General features: G+C 41.4%; 1 protein-coding gene across 2 annotated transcripts in view; it reads right to left on the reverse strand.

The window, feature by feature from the left end:
- Positions 1 to 255: 255 nt before the first annotated feature.
- ddhd1b (DDHD domain containing 1b) overlaps positions 256 to 12,515 on the reverse strand; it is a 32,109-nt gene continuing 19,849 nt past the window's right edge. Inside the window, exons 10-13 of one of the 2 annotated variants that reach the window (XM_085247025.1) lie at positions 10,120 to 10,184; positions 9,786 to 9,964; positions 8,791 to 9,048; positions 256 to 4,185 (exon numbers count right to left, since the gene is read on the reverse strand). In XM_085247025.1, the coding sequence (XP_085103151.1) occupies positions 4,001 to 4,185; positions 8,791 to 9,048; positions 9,786 to 9,964; positions 10,120 to 10,184 (687 nt within the window). In that variant the 3' untranslated portion in view covers positions 256 to 4,000. Of the gene's footprint in view, positions 4,186 to 8,790; positions 9,049 to 9,785; positions 9,965 to 10,119; positions 10,185 to 12,515 lie in introns of those variants that run through there. The other variant, XM_085247027.1, reaches the window with a different exon arrangement.

Genomic DNA, 12,515 nt, shown 5'->3' on the forward strand with positions numbered 1-12,515 from the left:
ATGGTGAGCGAGACATATTGTGTTGGACATATAACATAGATTAGTAATAACTAAAGTTGTTTTTGTTGTTGTTGTTTCTGTCCAAAAATGGTTTGAACGGGGTTAAACATTTCAAGCAGAGTAATATAATTTTTATTTAAAAATTCTCCCTTATCTTTTATTACACCCATAATAGTATGTGCTAAATCAGAAGTGTGTTCTGCATATACAAATTAAATCTTTCACAATGTAAAATGAAGACCAGAGAAAGAAGTGTATGTTCCTGGTTTTTTAATCATAAAATGGAAAAAAAAAAACAACAAGAATCTAATAAGAGCCACATCAGTCATGAAGGAACTGTACAATGTAGGCAGAAGGGGGTAGCTAGACAGAAACATGGTGTTAGCTAGACTTCTCATTTCATCAGTTGCAAAGTAACATTTGACATAACTACATTTATTAAAAAAAAGAAAAAAAAAGACTGAAAAAGTTGTCACTGTACAAAATGTAAACAGCATCGTTGATGGGTCCAAAAGACATATTCTGTTTCTCAATGTGATATGGAAACCTTTTAATTCTCAATATTGTTAGTGTTTTCATTTTGCTTCCAGGGTGTCAGGTTTATATAGTGGATTGTTTTTTATGCTTAGAAATATTTACTCATACATGCTTAGAGTTGCATAATCAATGTCATGTTGGTAGAGGGTTGATCCTTAGTAGTCTGTGGAGACTCTGTGTGCCTCCCAGAGCACTCTGGCATGCACACACAACTTAAGGTCAGGAGAGAGGTTATATCTGCTCTTACTGATATATGGTATAGCAAACACACGTATATCTGTTTTACTCTAAGTTCCTTTTGTTTAGATGAACTGCTGGACTTCCAAACCAGCAGGTTTAGGGAAGTCGTTTATGGGGTCACACTCTGATGATTTTAAGTCATACAGTATGTATCATCATGCATCATTCATGAAAACCGTCTTCATTTACCATGTATCCTTGCTATGCTACCTTTTACAGCAATGCAGAGTATTTGGCCACCCCACATCATCAGACATTTAGGGCCTTTTCCTAACAATTTTTAGAAAACATAATTCATGTCCAACATATTTGATATTAGATCTGATTTTATTCAATATTAAACTGAGGATGAAAACATCACTATATTTTTATAAACATTTAAAATAATAGTACATTTGAATCCAAGGGTACTTTTTGTAGGTTTTGGTATTCAAAACAATTGACAAGCTGACTGGACTTTTTAAGGTACAAGCTAAAAATGCAAAAACAAACAAACAACAACCTATTCTCAAATTCAGAACTGTTCTACACACAGAAAGGATATATAATTTATCCTTACTGTGCAGAACCTAGACCTCTCTTAGTTGAAACTGTTTTCTTGTTGTTGTTGTTAGCTGTCTCCTAATTTTTGTTGGCCCCCAAATTCTCTACACCGATGCATATATAGGACATCACATATAATGGGTTTCAACTAAAAAACAAAAGTGCAAACACATATTACAAGGGATCAGTGAAAACAAGTTAAAACATTTAACTGGCAGGTTAAACTTTTCTCTGAATTCTAATGTATGCATAGCACATTAGCAAATTTAGTGTGAGGTGTTAGTGTCAGATTCTCTGCATGCTTGTGTCTTTACAGTTCAGCTAATGTACATGGCACATCTCCATTGAATGCTTTGAGTTAGGTAAAGTGGCCTTTAAGAAAATTGTTTAAAATTGAATTGGCGCACAAAGCTATTCTCTGGGTAACACAGAATCTACAAACAGGTTTTAGTTTTTACTAATATATAGACTCACACTAGGCATTGTTGTTCAGTATTATTGATTTGAAGAGGTTATTAAATTAACAGTTATTTTGTTTTGTTTGGTGTTACATAATTTGTTAGTATTTGTTATTACCTTATGTGCTTACGTCCTGGACTGATCAGCCAGTAGTTATATCCCCTGTGTTTGTTGTGTGTTAGGGCAGTTATAATGGGGTAAATCAAACCTATAGATGGGCAAAGTGAGACTTTGTGAAACACTGAAACACTCAAAGCATTTGTGCCAGAGTTGTATTGAGGCTTTGAAACAATCTGAAACCCGTCTCCATGATGACATCTGCTGGCCAACCTTCACTACACCAGTACACTACACTGGCACAGACGAGCTCTGCACAATTCCAAACAAAGCTACTCATCATACCAGACTGTTAATAATTATGATCAACACATATTTTGGAGGCCAGAAAAATATTGGGACCGTTAAAGATGGGTGGCAGCCTGTGACTATAGTGATCGGTGTACTTCAGCAAAATTTTTCCTCTGTTAATAGTCATATTGCTTTCAGCAACTTAATTTACAAAGTAAATCATTCTTAGAAAAGACCACTGTGTTTACTGGAATAACCACAGAGGTTTCCAGCTGTCTGGAGCTCAGTCTGTCTCGTTTTTTCCTCAAAGCCTTCAAACTTTGGACGTCTTTGGTTGATTTTGAAGCTTTCCAGGTGTTAGTGTCAGCTTTGTGCTAGAAGCCCCCAGTCTCTGTCTTGATGCTAGTAATCATTCAAAAGAGGTCTTTACATATTATGTATATATCTATATAATATTGGATTGATTACACTATAGATTCCAGTGTTTAATTGAAGTAATTACAAATGACTCAGATTCTTGAAACATTGGAATCCTGGTGCTTTGTAATGCCTAGAAGGAGCAGGTTTGGCACCGGTTGAAATTGGGGTGAAGTGCACCAAAACCTTGTTTAGTTGTGGTCATGCAACCCAGGTGTTTTGAACCATGCTTCGGAGCAGTGTTTCAAAACATCTGCACTTCACAAGCTTGACACAGTGTCGAAACACCATTTCCTCTCCGGTTTATGGGATATCTGCTTTAAGGCACACATTTGTAAAACTACCTTCTCCTACACCAACTACAGGGGCCTGGCTAGGTACAGGTTTTTCAAGGGTGCAGTGCTGGGTCTCCAAAACTACAAACAGGCTAAATTTAGTATCGCTATTACAAAAGGAGGAGGAACCATTAAAGAAGCCATGCTACACATATATATTCGGTGCAAAGGAGGTAGAACTATACAGCAGTGAACCAACAACAAGCCGCATTCAGAGGGTTAGTGGTTAGGGTTTTAGAGTGATGTTATTTTAATTTATATAGTACCAAATTACAACAGCAGTCTCCTCAAGGATTTATGAGATTGGTAGTCTTTAGATTCCCAAGCATAATTCTGTCATGGAAATCCCTGCATGGTTCAGGAACACTTCCAGAAATCACTGTCTGAACACAGTTTGTTGTGCCATCTACATATGCAGATTAAAGCTCTATTATGCAAAAAAGAAGCCATATGTGAACATGATCACTTTTCTCTGGGTCAAAGCTCAGAGAAGACAGTCTCAGTCCATTCTTTGTCTCAGAATGGACAAAATAGAAAAACGTTCTCTGAACACACAACAGAAATTTGAAATTGTTTTTGGAAAACATGAATACCTTATCCTCAGGACTAACGATAAGAGGCGTCACCCAGCTTGTTATCAGCACCCAGTTAAAAGCCTGCATTTCTGATGGTACAGGGTTTCATTTGTGCCTATATAATTGGCAACCTATGTATCTGGGAAGGCACCATCAATGCTGAAATGTATATAGAGGTTTTAGAGCAACACAACATAGACAGACAAGAATGAGGCAGCATTCCTCTCGCAGAAGTCCAGCTACAACAGAAAAGGTAGTGGTGCACAGTGGTAAACGTGAAACTGTGCAAATTTTTTGAGACTTGGTTACAAGTCTCAATAAAATTAAAAAGGCCTTGGTTTTTTTATGGTAAATTTTCTCAGTGTTAACATCTGATATGTTTTCTTTGTTGCATTGTGAATAAAACGGAATTTGAAATTTGAAAATTCTTTTTTCATTTACATTTTATACAGCATCCCAACATTTTTGAAATTGAATTTGGATTTCAAAAGTTGGAAAAAGAAAGTAAATTGACTCAGGCGTACAGGTCCCACTCTCACTTTGCACTTATGTGGCGTCTGAGTTGTCTTCAGCAGGTTCAGGAAGCTCATGTTGTCTGTACATAAAGGTGAGGAGAAACAGAGCCACATCATATGAGCACCAATAGGCTGTATGTGAAGTCACAGCTGACCAATAGCGGCTTTCTACTAATCCCTCCCGCAGCTCGAAGTCAATGCGTCTCTCCAATTCCACTGCAACAGAAGAAATGCCATATTAGGATCTAAGATCATGTGAGCCAGGCTGGTGCTGAATACTCATACTGAAGAAGTTCATTTGACTTTTTTTCACTATGCAACATGTGGTTTCCATTTCAGTTTACTGGAGCAATAAAATTTCTACTTTTGGCCTAAACTCTTACTATTAACCAAACATTGAATATTTTGTAGGTATGCATTAGTAAACTACAGTAGATCATAAAACATATTTATAAATACTGAATGTAATACATTTGTAACCACCAACCTTTCTTTCTCATCAAAAAATTTAATAGAATAGCCCTTTATTGTCATTGTACATGTACAACAAAATTGTGGGTGCACAAAATCAGCTGTGCAGGAATAATCGTTGCCCTGTACCTGTGACATGTGCAATGACAATAAAGTTGAATTCTATTCTATTCTATTCTATTCTATTCTATAAAATATAAATAGCAGACAGCGGGAATACATAACAAAGAGGAGAAATATATACAATCAAGAGGAATATATAAAAAGCAATAGAGTGCTTGGAAGTACTGCAAAGAAAAAATACTTCTGAAGACAGTCCGTGTGTGTGTGTGTGGCCTGACTGATGGGGGTTACTCAGACTATGGCTCAGATTAGTGAGGTGGGTGGGGTGTGGGGGAGCCAAGGAGAAGGATCTGTTTGTGAATCTTGAGGTGTGGGACCTGACTGACTTTAGGTGCCAACCAGAGGGCGGCAGGTCGAACAGGTAGTGGGCGTCGTGCAAGGGGTCACCTGTGATGGCCCTAGTTTTCTTGAGACAGGAGGAGCTGGCGATGGCCTCCAGGGGTGGCAGAGGGCAGCCAATGATTTTTTGGGCAGTGTTAATTAACCTCTGTGCAGCCTTTTTTTTTTCTCAGTTGTGGCCCCTGCATACCAGACACCCATGCAGAGCACAATCTCCACTAAGGAGTGGTAGAAGGCCAGCAGCAGCTTCTGGTCCAGGTTACTCTAGCTGCTGCTTGGCCTTGTTTACCAGGGCGATGGTGTTGTGGGTCCAGGTGAGATTGGCGGAGATGTGAGTGCCCAGAAACCTGAAGGTGGAGACAGATTACACCTATATTTCATTTATGATGCAAGGGAATTGGACCTCCCCTCCGCGAATCGCTACCTTATCATGTTGGAGGGATTTGTGTGTCCCAGGGATCCCCGGGGCTATGTTGTCTGTTTTTTTTTCCCTCTCTGGTAGGGTTTCCCATGGCACATTGTCTGGGGAGGGTGCCCGAGGGCAACCTTCTGGTGGCTGGGCCTTAGTCCATGGGGCCTGGCTGGGCACAGCCAGAAAAAGGGACATGGACCCATCCTCCTGCAGGCCTACCACCCGCACAAGGCACCGTAGGGGTCGGGTGCATTGTGAGCCGGGCGGTGGCGAGGAGCGTAGGACCTGGGTGTGTCTGCTTTGGGGTATCTGCTTTTCGCGGATGATGTGGTTCTGTTGGCTTCATCGGGTGATGGCCTCCAGCTCGCTTTGGAATGGTTTGGAGTGTGAAGCGGTGGGAATGAGAATCAACACCTCCAAATCTGAGGCCATGGTCCTCAGCCAGAAAAGGGTGGAGTGCCCACTTCGGGTCAACGATGAGTTCTTGCCCCAAGTGGAAGAGTTTAAGTATCTTGGGGTGTTGTTCACGAGTGACGGGAGGAGGAGCAAGAGATTGACAGACTGATTTGTGCTGCGGCTGCAGTGATGCGGACACTGTACCGGTCGCCTATGGTCACGAGCTGTGGGTCATGACTGAAAGAACGAGACCGTGGATACAAGTGGCGGAAATGGGCTTCCTCCGAAGGGTGGCTGGCCTCTCCCTTAGAGATACGGTGAGAAGTTCGGCCATCCAAGAGGAGCTCAGTGTAGAGTCGCTGCTCCTTCACATCGAAAGGAGCTAGTTGAGGTGGTTCGGGCATCTGAAAAGGATGGGAGCCTCCTGGGTGAGGTAGTCCGGGCATGTGAAGGCCCCAGGGCAGACCCAGGACACGCTGGAGAGATTATATCTCTCAGCTGGCCTTGGAACGCTTTGGTGTCTCCCCGGACACCTGGTCGAGGAGGAAGTGGCTGGGGAGAGGGAGGTCTGGGCTTCTCTGCTTGGGCTGCCACCCCTGCAACCTGGCCCCGGATAATAGGAAGGAAGGAAGGATGGATGGGTGGGAGGGAATTGGACCTGTCTGTGCCTCCTGAAGTCCATGATGAGTTCTTTTGAGGTTCAGGTTATTTTCTGAGTGCCAGTGGGACAAACTCTTTACCTCCACCCTGCATGCTGTCTCATGTTCATCAAAGATGAGCTCAATCACAGTGCTATTGACATACTTGATGATGACATTGGTTGTGTGGGTTGGTGTATAGTCATAGGTGTAGAGGACATACAGTAGGGGGCTGAGAATGCAACCCTCTGGGGACCCGATGCTGAGTGAGAGTAGAGTGGAGAGGTGGGGGTCAAGTCGGACTGATTGAGGCCGGTTGGTTAGGAAATCTTTGATGCAGGAGCAGGAGGCAGGGGGGATGTGGAGGTGGTCCAGTTTGGTGGGAAAGGATGTCTAGGATTATGGCGTTGAATGCTGAGTCCACAAAGAGCTTCCTCTCGCAGCTCTTCCTAGTGATGGTAATGGAATACTCTGTAGGCCGATTTGCTCTGTAAGCAAACTGGTGGGGGTCAAGAGAGGGAGGTAGGCAGTCTTTGATGTGCTGAGACACTATCTGCTCAAAACACTTCATTGCAGTGCAGTGGCAGACCCTGTATTTATTTAAGAGGACCCAAATACAGACGCTCAAGGCAGGAATCAGGTTTAACAAAAAACAAGCTGTTTATTGACGGCCAAAACACATGCGAAACAAAGGCAAAAGAACATGGAGATAAACTAAACTAAAAATCTAAACTGGGGAAAAACTAACCAAGGTCTAGTCTAAGGAGCTTGGAAAAGCGTCAGGATTTTTTAAAGTTTTCTTGAAGACATCTCATCCAAGAAGCTTCTTCAGTTCTAAGAGCAATTGGTGGAGATTCCCAGATTTAAGCCTTGTGGAGTGTCCACAAGAGGGTCATGGACCCCTTATTGTTCCTCTACCTAATCACATGAGCCAAGGTGTGAAAACGGGTGTGAGTGAACAAATTGTAAGACCTTGCCTCACCCTATCATGTGATTTACTGAAGTCAAATGACCCAGGATGTGAGTGGGCTTTAAAGTGTCTGGGAAGGATCTCAAAACTGGATTACAGAGGGTTGACAGTTGGTGTCCTAAGCCCCGCCCTCTGTTCAATAATGGTCATCCAAAGTGGACATAGATGGCTTCTTTCACTCCTCTTTCAAATCATCTGTCTTATCTGTCCTAAATGTGAACACTGGAGTGACCTGTGTCCTTTAGATGCAGATGGACAGCCGAGTCTTGTACCCTGGTGATGGCTCTTCTATGTTGTGCCATGTGTTTATCCAGTCTCTCCAATGTAGAGGTCCTAGCATTCCTCACTGCACTGTATAGCATATACCACGTTGTTAAGTTTATGTTTAAGAGTTTTGTCTTTGGAATGAACCAGTTTGTATCTGAGTGTGTGGCTGGGAGTACACTGGGATGTCGTGCTTGGAGAAGACTGAGTTTTTCTGATAAACCGGCTACATAGGGGATGACAATGTTGTTGACTTTGTCTTTCTGATCCTAGTTGGTGTCTGATCTTCTTTTCTGTGCGTCTTTGCTGACTTGATGAAAGTCCAATTAGGATAACCACATGTTTTAAGAGCTTCCTTTACACGTGTGTGTTCCCTCGGTCCCGATTACTCCAAGTTTGTGTTCCAGAGGGTGGTGGGAGTCAAAGAGGAGGTATTGGTCCATGTGTGTGGGTTTCCAGTAAACTTCAGTGTTGAGGTTTCCATTCTCTTCAATGTGCACGGCACAGTCCAGGAATGGCAACCTGTTATCATTTGTGTCTTCCCTGGTGAACTTTATGTTTTATCCACAGAGTTAATGTCTGCGGTGAAGGATCCAAGAAGTATAATCCTTCACAGCTCACATCACTGGAGGTTTCCTCCGGTTATGAGGTTTTTCTGCCCACTGTTGCTTGCTCGTAGGCGGGTCATGTGATTGTTGAGGTTTCTTTCTGATACTGGAGGATCTTTACAATATAAAACACCTTGAAGCAACTGTTGTTATGAAATGGCACTATATACATAGAACTGAACTGAACTGACTTAACAGAACAAACATGATTTTGACTCACAAAAAAGTTTCTGAAAAATGATTACAGGGAGATAAAAGAAATGGTAAATGGGCTGGTTCTTATATAGTACTCTTTTACTCAAGCACTTTATACATGTCTCATTCACTTATTTACTACTCTCTACTTGTAGAGATTATAGCTAAGTACTTTCTAATTATCATTCACACAGATTCTGTGTGACACACACATTCTGATGAATGCATCAGGGGCAACTCAGAGTTCTTGCCCAAGGATGCTTTAGCATTCAGACTCAGCCTGGGATTGAACTACCAGCCTTCTGATTAGTGGATGATCTGCTCTAGCCCCTGAAGAGCAGCTACGTTGGTTTAAGATCTCAATAACCACAGCAAATCATAGATGCTTTACTTTACAGCACTTACATGAGGTGATGTCCAAGACAGCTGAGGTGGACTGGGACATGGCAGGCTCCACCTCCCTTCTTTCCTCCATTATTTGTTTGTCTTTGTCTTCTTTCTCTGCCATTGCTACTTCTTCCTCTCCTGTTCCCACATTTTTTACATCAGAGGTCCCACTCTCAGAATCTGATGGCTCCTCCTCCACTCCACCCACCTGGCCGCTGGAACGGGAAAAGCGGGAAAATAGGATTCCTCCAATTCCCTTTCCGAGACTTGCAGCACCTTAGGGGTAATTAGATTTATGCATTAGATCATCTTATTTTGTATTCCTAATCTAAAGTTCTTCATTAACAATATTTACTGTGTTCAAAAAAGTCGTGTGTCTTCTGCCCTTTTCTTCTTTCAACTGCTCCCTTTTGGGGTTTTCCGGATACCCACAACCAAGGTATTGGGCAGTAATGGAAAAAGCTGGATTGATGCACCAACCGTATTAATTCTCAAGGGAGCCTCAGGGAGTCACTCGAAGGGGGCAAAAGGGCAACAGGTTCATGACCCTTGTCTGTGGACCACAACTGTGGCAGCAAAATGTCACCTTGAAATGTTTGTTTTTATCGTTCTAGTGCTCTACAAATTTCATGACCTAAAAACGCTTGGCTTGTCTCATCTTAAATTTTTGGGAGCTTAGTGGAGTGAAGTTCTAATAGTGTTAGAAGCAGTACCTCTATATCTGCTGTGTAATATCAAATGTCTTTTATCCAGTTAAAGTTACTCTCCAGAGCTAATTGCTTCTATTGATTTGTTTAGAAAATGTTTACTGCCCAGTGCTGGGGCTGCTACAATATCAGCAGCTCAAGCATCTTCTGTTTCTCTCAGCTTACATCAGCTGATTTTACTTGGCGTTCATATCCATTTCGGATATTATTATTTCACTAAACTGATTTTTAAACATAAGAAGTTGAAAAAATCACATATATATAATGTTCTCCTATCATCTATGACTCTATTGCCGAAATCCTCACCCATAATGCTGGCCTTGCCCAGGTTGGTGATTGACTCTCCATAGTGCCGCCGGGGCTGGGGGGGAGACGTGCAAGGGCTAGGGATGCTCTCTGAATCTGAGACAGACACAATCTCCTTCAGGGGATTGAGCAGCGTGGGCCGGATCAGATCATACAGTGCCGGGTTGGTAGTGTTGTACCTGCACATCACATCAACCTCTGCTCAATGAAACATTTCGCCCTTACTTAAATGACATGATAGTTATTACTACACACAAAACCAAAAAGTTTATTTTATTCTAGCCTTTACAGCTGGAAAACATCTTTTATATACAAGACACTTGACATTTCTTACCAGTGGATCTGAACAGGTGCAATGTTACTGTAGTGCTTTAAGATTAGAGGCTCCAGTCTGTACGCCTAAAACAAACAAATATTTAAACTCATTAGGTATTTTAAAGACACAATTTAATCATGACTGTAAGCTTGTCTTTAAATTTTTTAAATTTATATTAGTGTAATACTACCGTAACCTTTTGTAACATTATCTTTGTCAGTATTCATTGAACAAGATATGAATAGCTTGATCATTAAAATAGGTACTTATTATCTCAGCAGGTTAATAAGATACATAACTGTGGCGCTTCAGCCACAACAGCTCCCACTTTGGACCCATGATACACACATCCTCTCTACTTTTAATATTTGGCTTCAAACGTTGCTTTTTGCTAAAGCATATTTGAATTTGAATTTATTTATTTAAAAGGGACAGTGCAGTTTTACGGAGCCCCGCAGGGGACATGGGAGAAAAAAAAATTAAGATGGACTTTTGCGAGATCTAACTCGGGATCTCGCAAAAGTTTTGCAAGATCTCGTAAAACAAACTTGAGATCTTGCAAAACCTTTGCGGTTTTGCAAGATCTCGCAAAAGTTGAATTCCAACAATTACTTAGTTGTAATTAGAGCTGGGCGATATGAGATTTTTTCATATCACGATATGTTTTTTTCATTTCAGGCGATAATGATATCTATCACGATATAAGCCAAATAACTATATTTGTAAGATTTAAATGTGCCGTTGCTCACAAGTAAAATGTGAAATAATCAGCAGCTTGTTTTTATTTAAATATTTATTTCCCATAATAAGTTCAACAGGGTAGATGTACTTAAGGAACATGAGACTTTTTCAGATAAATAAAGGCAAATATTGCAAACTACACAAAAGGCAGCCGCTAAAGCGTTTAAGTTTCAAAATAGAACAAACGAAACAGACTAAATTGTCAATTCCACTTAGAAACAAAATATTAATTCTAAAAATAAATCTTAGTTTGTTTTACAGAAGAACAGACAAAACTGACTAACTTTTGTCAATATCAAATAAACTGAGAACTACAAGGAAATTCTCAATCTCTCCTTGTTGTATAGCTTAGCTTTTCAAACAGCTTTAACAGTTACTTTAGTCTGACAAAAGCCGAATGACGAATTAGCGCTTCCAGTCAGAGACTGAGGCTACGTCCACACGTACACGGGTATTTTTGAAAACTGAGATTTTCCGTTTTCGTTTTAAAAAATAATCCCGTCCACACATAAAGGGAGAAATGAAGGAAAACGCTGCTATGAACATGCCAAAGCAGCAGGTGGCGCTCGATTCCTAACCGTGCAGAAATATTGGCCAATCAGAAGTCTAGAAGCCTTGGTGGGAAAAAGTAAACAAAGCTGGGGCATAGAAGCAGAACCGAGTCGTATGTGTGGAGGGACAGTATCTGTGTGTATATGTAAGCATTTAAACACTGCAGAGAGTAGAATTAACAGTAACAGTATTGTAGAAATTCATTTCACCGAAACAATAACGTGGCGCACAGTGTGACGCATGCACCAGTTCATTGTATTTCCAGACTTGCTTTCGGCACAATTTACAGTGCACGCTACTCTGTTTTTTGTCAGACTTGAAATAGCCGAAATACCTTCACACTACGGAACTTCTATGGCTCTTCCGTTCGACAATCTCTCCGGCATTGGAACCATCATCTGTTTTCTCTTCGGTCACGCTCGGTTGATTTTTCTAGTCGGCACACTCATTTCCTCCATTACCCGCTGGCTGCTTCCCAAACAAACACACGTGCGGCTTGGCACTTGTGCTGTACGTAACAAGTCACGCGACGTGACGCTGCGGCTGTGATTGGTTCGGCTCTGCGCTACTTAGTTTGGATTGGCTGACCTTTTTTTTTTTATTATTATTATTTTTATTTTATTTTTTAAGAGGACAAGAGCGGCGAGGTCTATCGCGATAGCTTAATTTCTCTATCGAGTAAAAGTTATATCGCGATACATATCGTTATCGTTCTATCGCCCAGCTCTAGTTGTAATATTACTCTTTCTGGGTCACAAAATAAACTTTTAAGATATTTTCAGGCGTGAATGTAGTTGTGTAAACGTCAGATATCTGCTCGGTTTACAAGACATCACGTATTTGCAAAAGTGCTCCATCTCGAAGCTAACGGGAGGTTGAGACCTACTACAGGCGGGAGGAACACCGCTTTCCCGGCACATCGTGCCTCGACCTCACGGTCGGCTTCGAGCTGGCGGCCTCCGAAGAATGCGGCTAAAACTTTTGCGAGATCTCGCAAAAGTTTTGTGAGATCCTGAGTTAGTTTTGCGAGATCTCGCAAAAGTCCGTCTTAATTTTTTTTTCTCCCATGTCCCCTGCGGGGCTCCGTACAGTTTAACATAGTCCAAGTAAAAAACATGAAA

This window comes from Mchenga conophoros, linkage group LG15 (genome assembly GCF_057382185.1).
Source record: "Mchenga conophoros isolate Kocher_MC1m ecotype Shallow Benthic linkage group LG15, M_conophoros_male_GT1.1, whole genome shotgun sequence".
NCBI lineage: Eukaryota > Metazoa > Chordata > Actinopteri > Cichliformes > Cichlidae > Mchenga > Mchenga conophoros.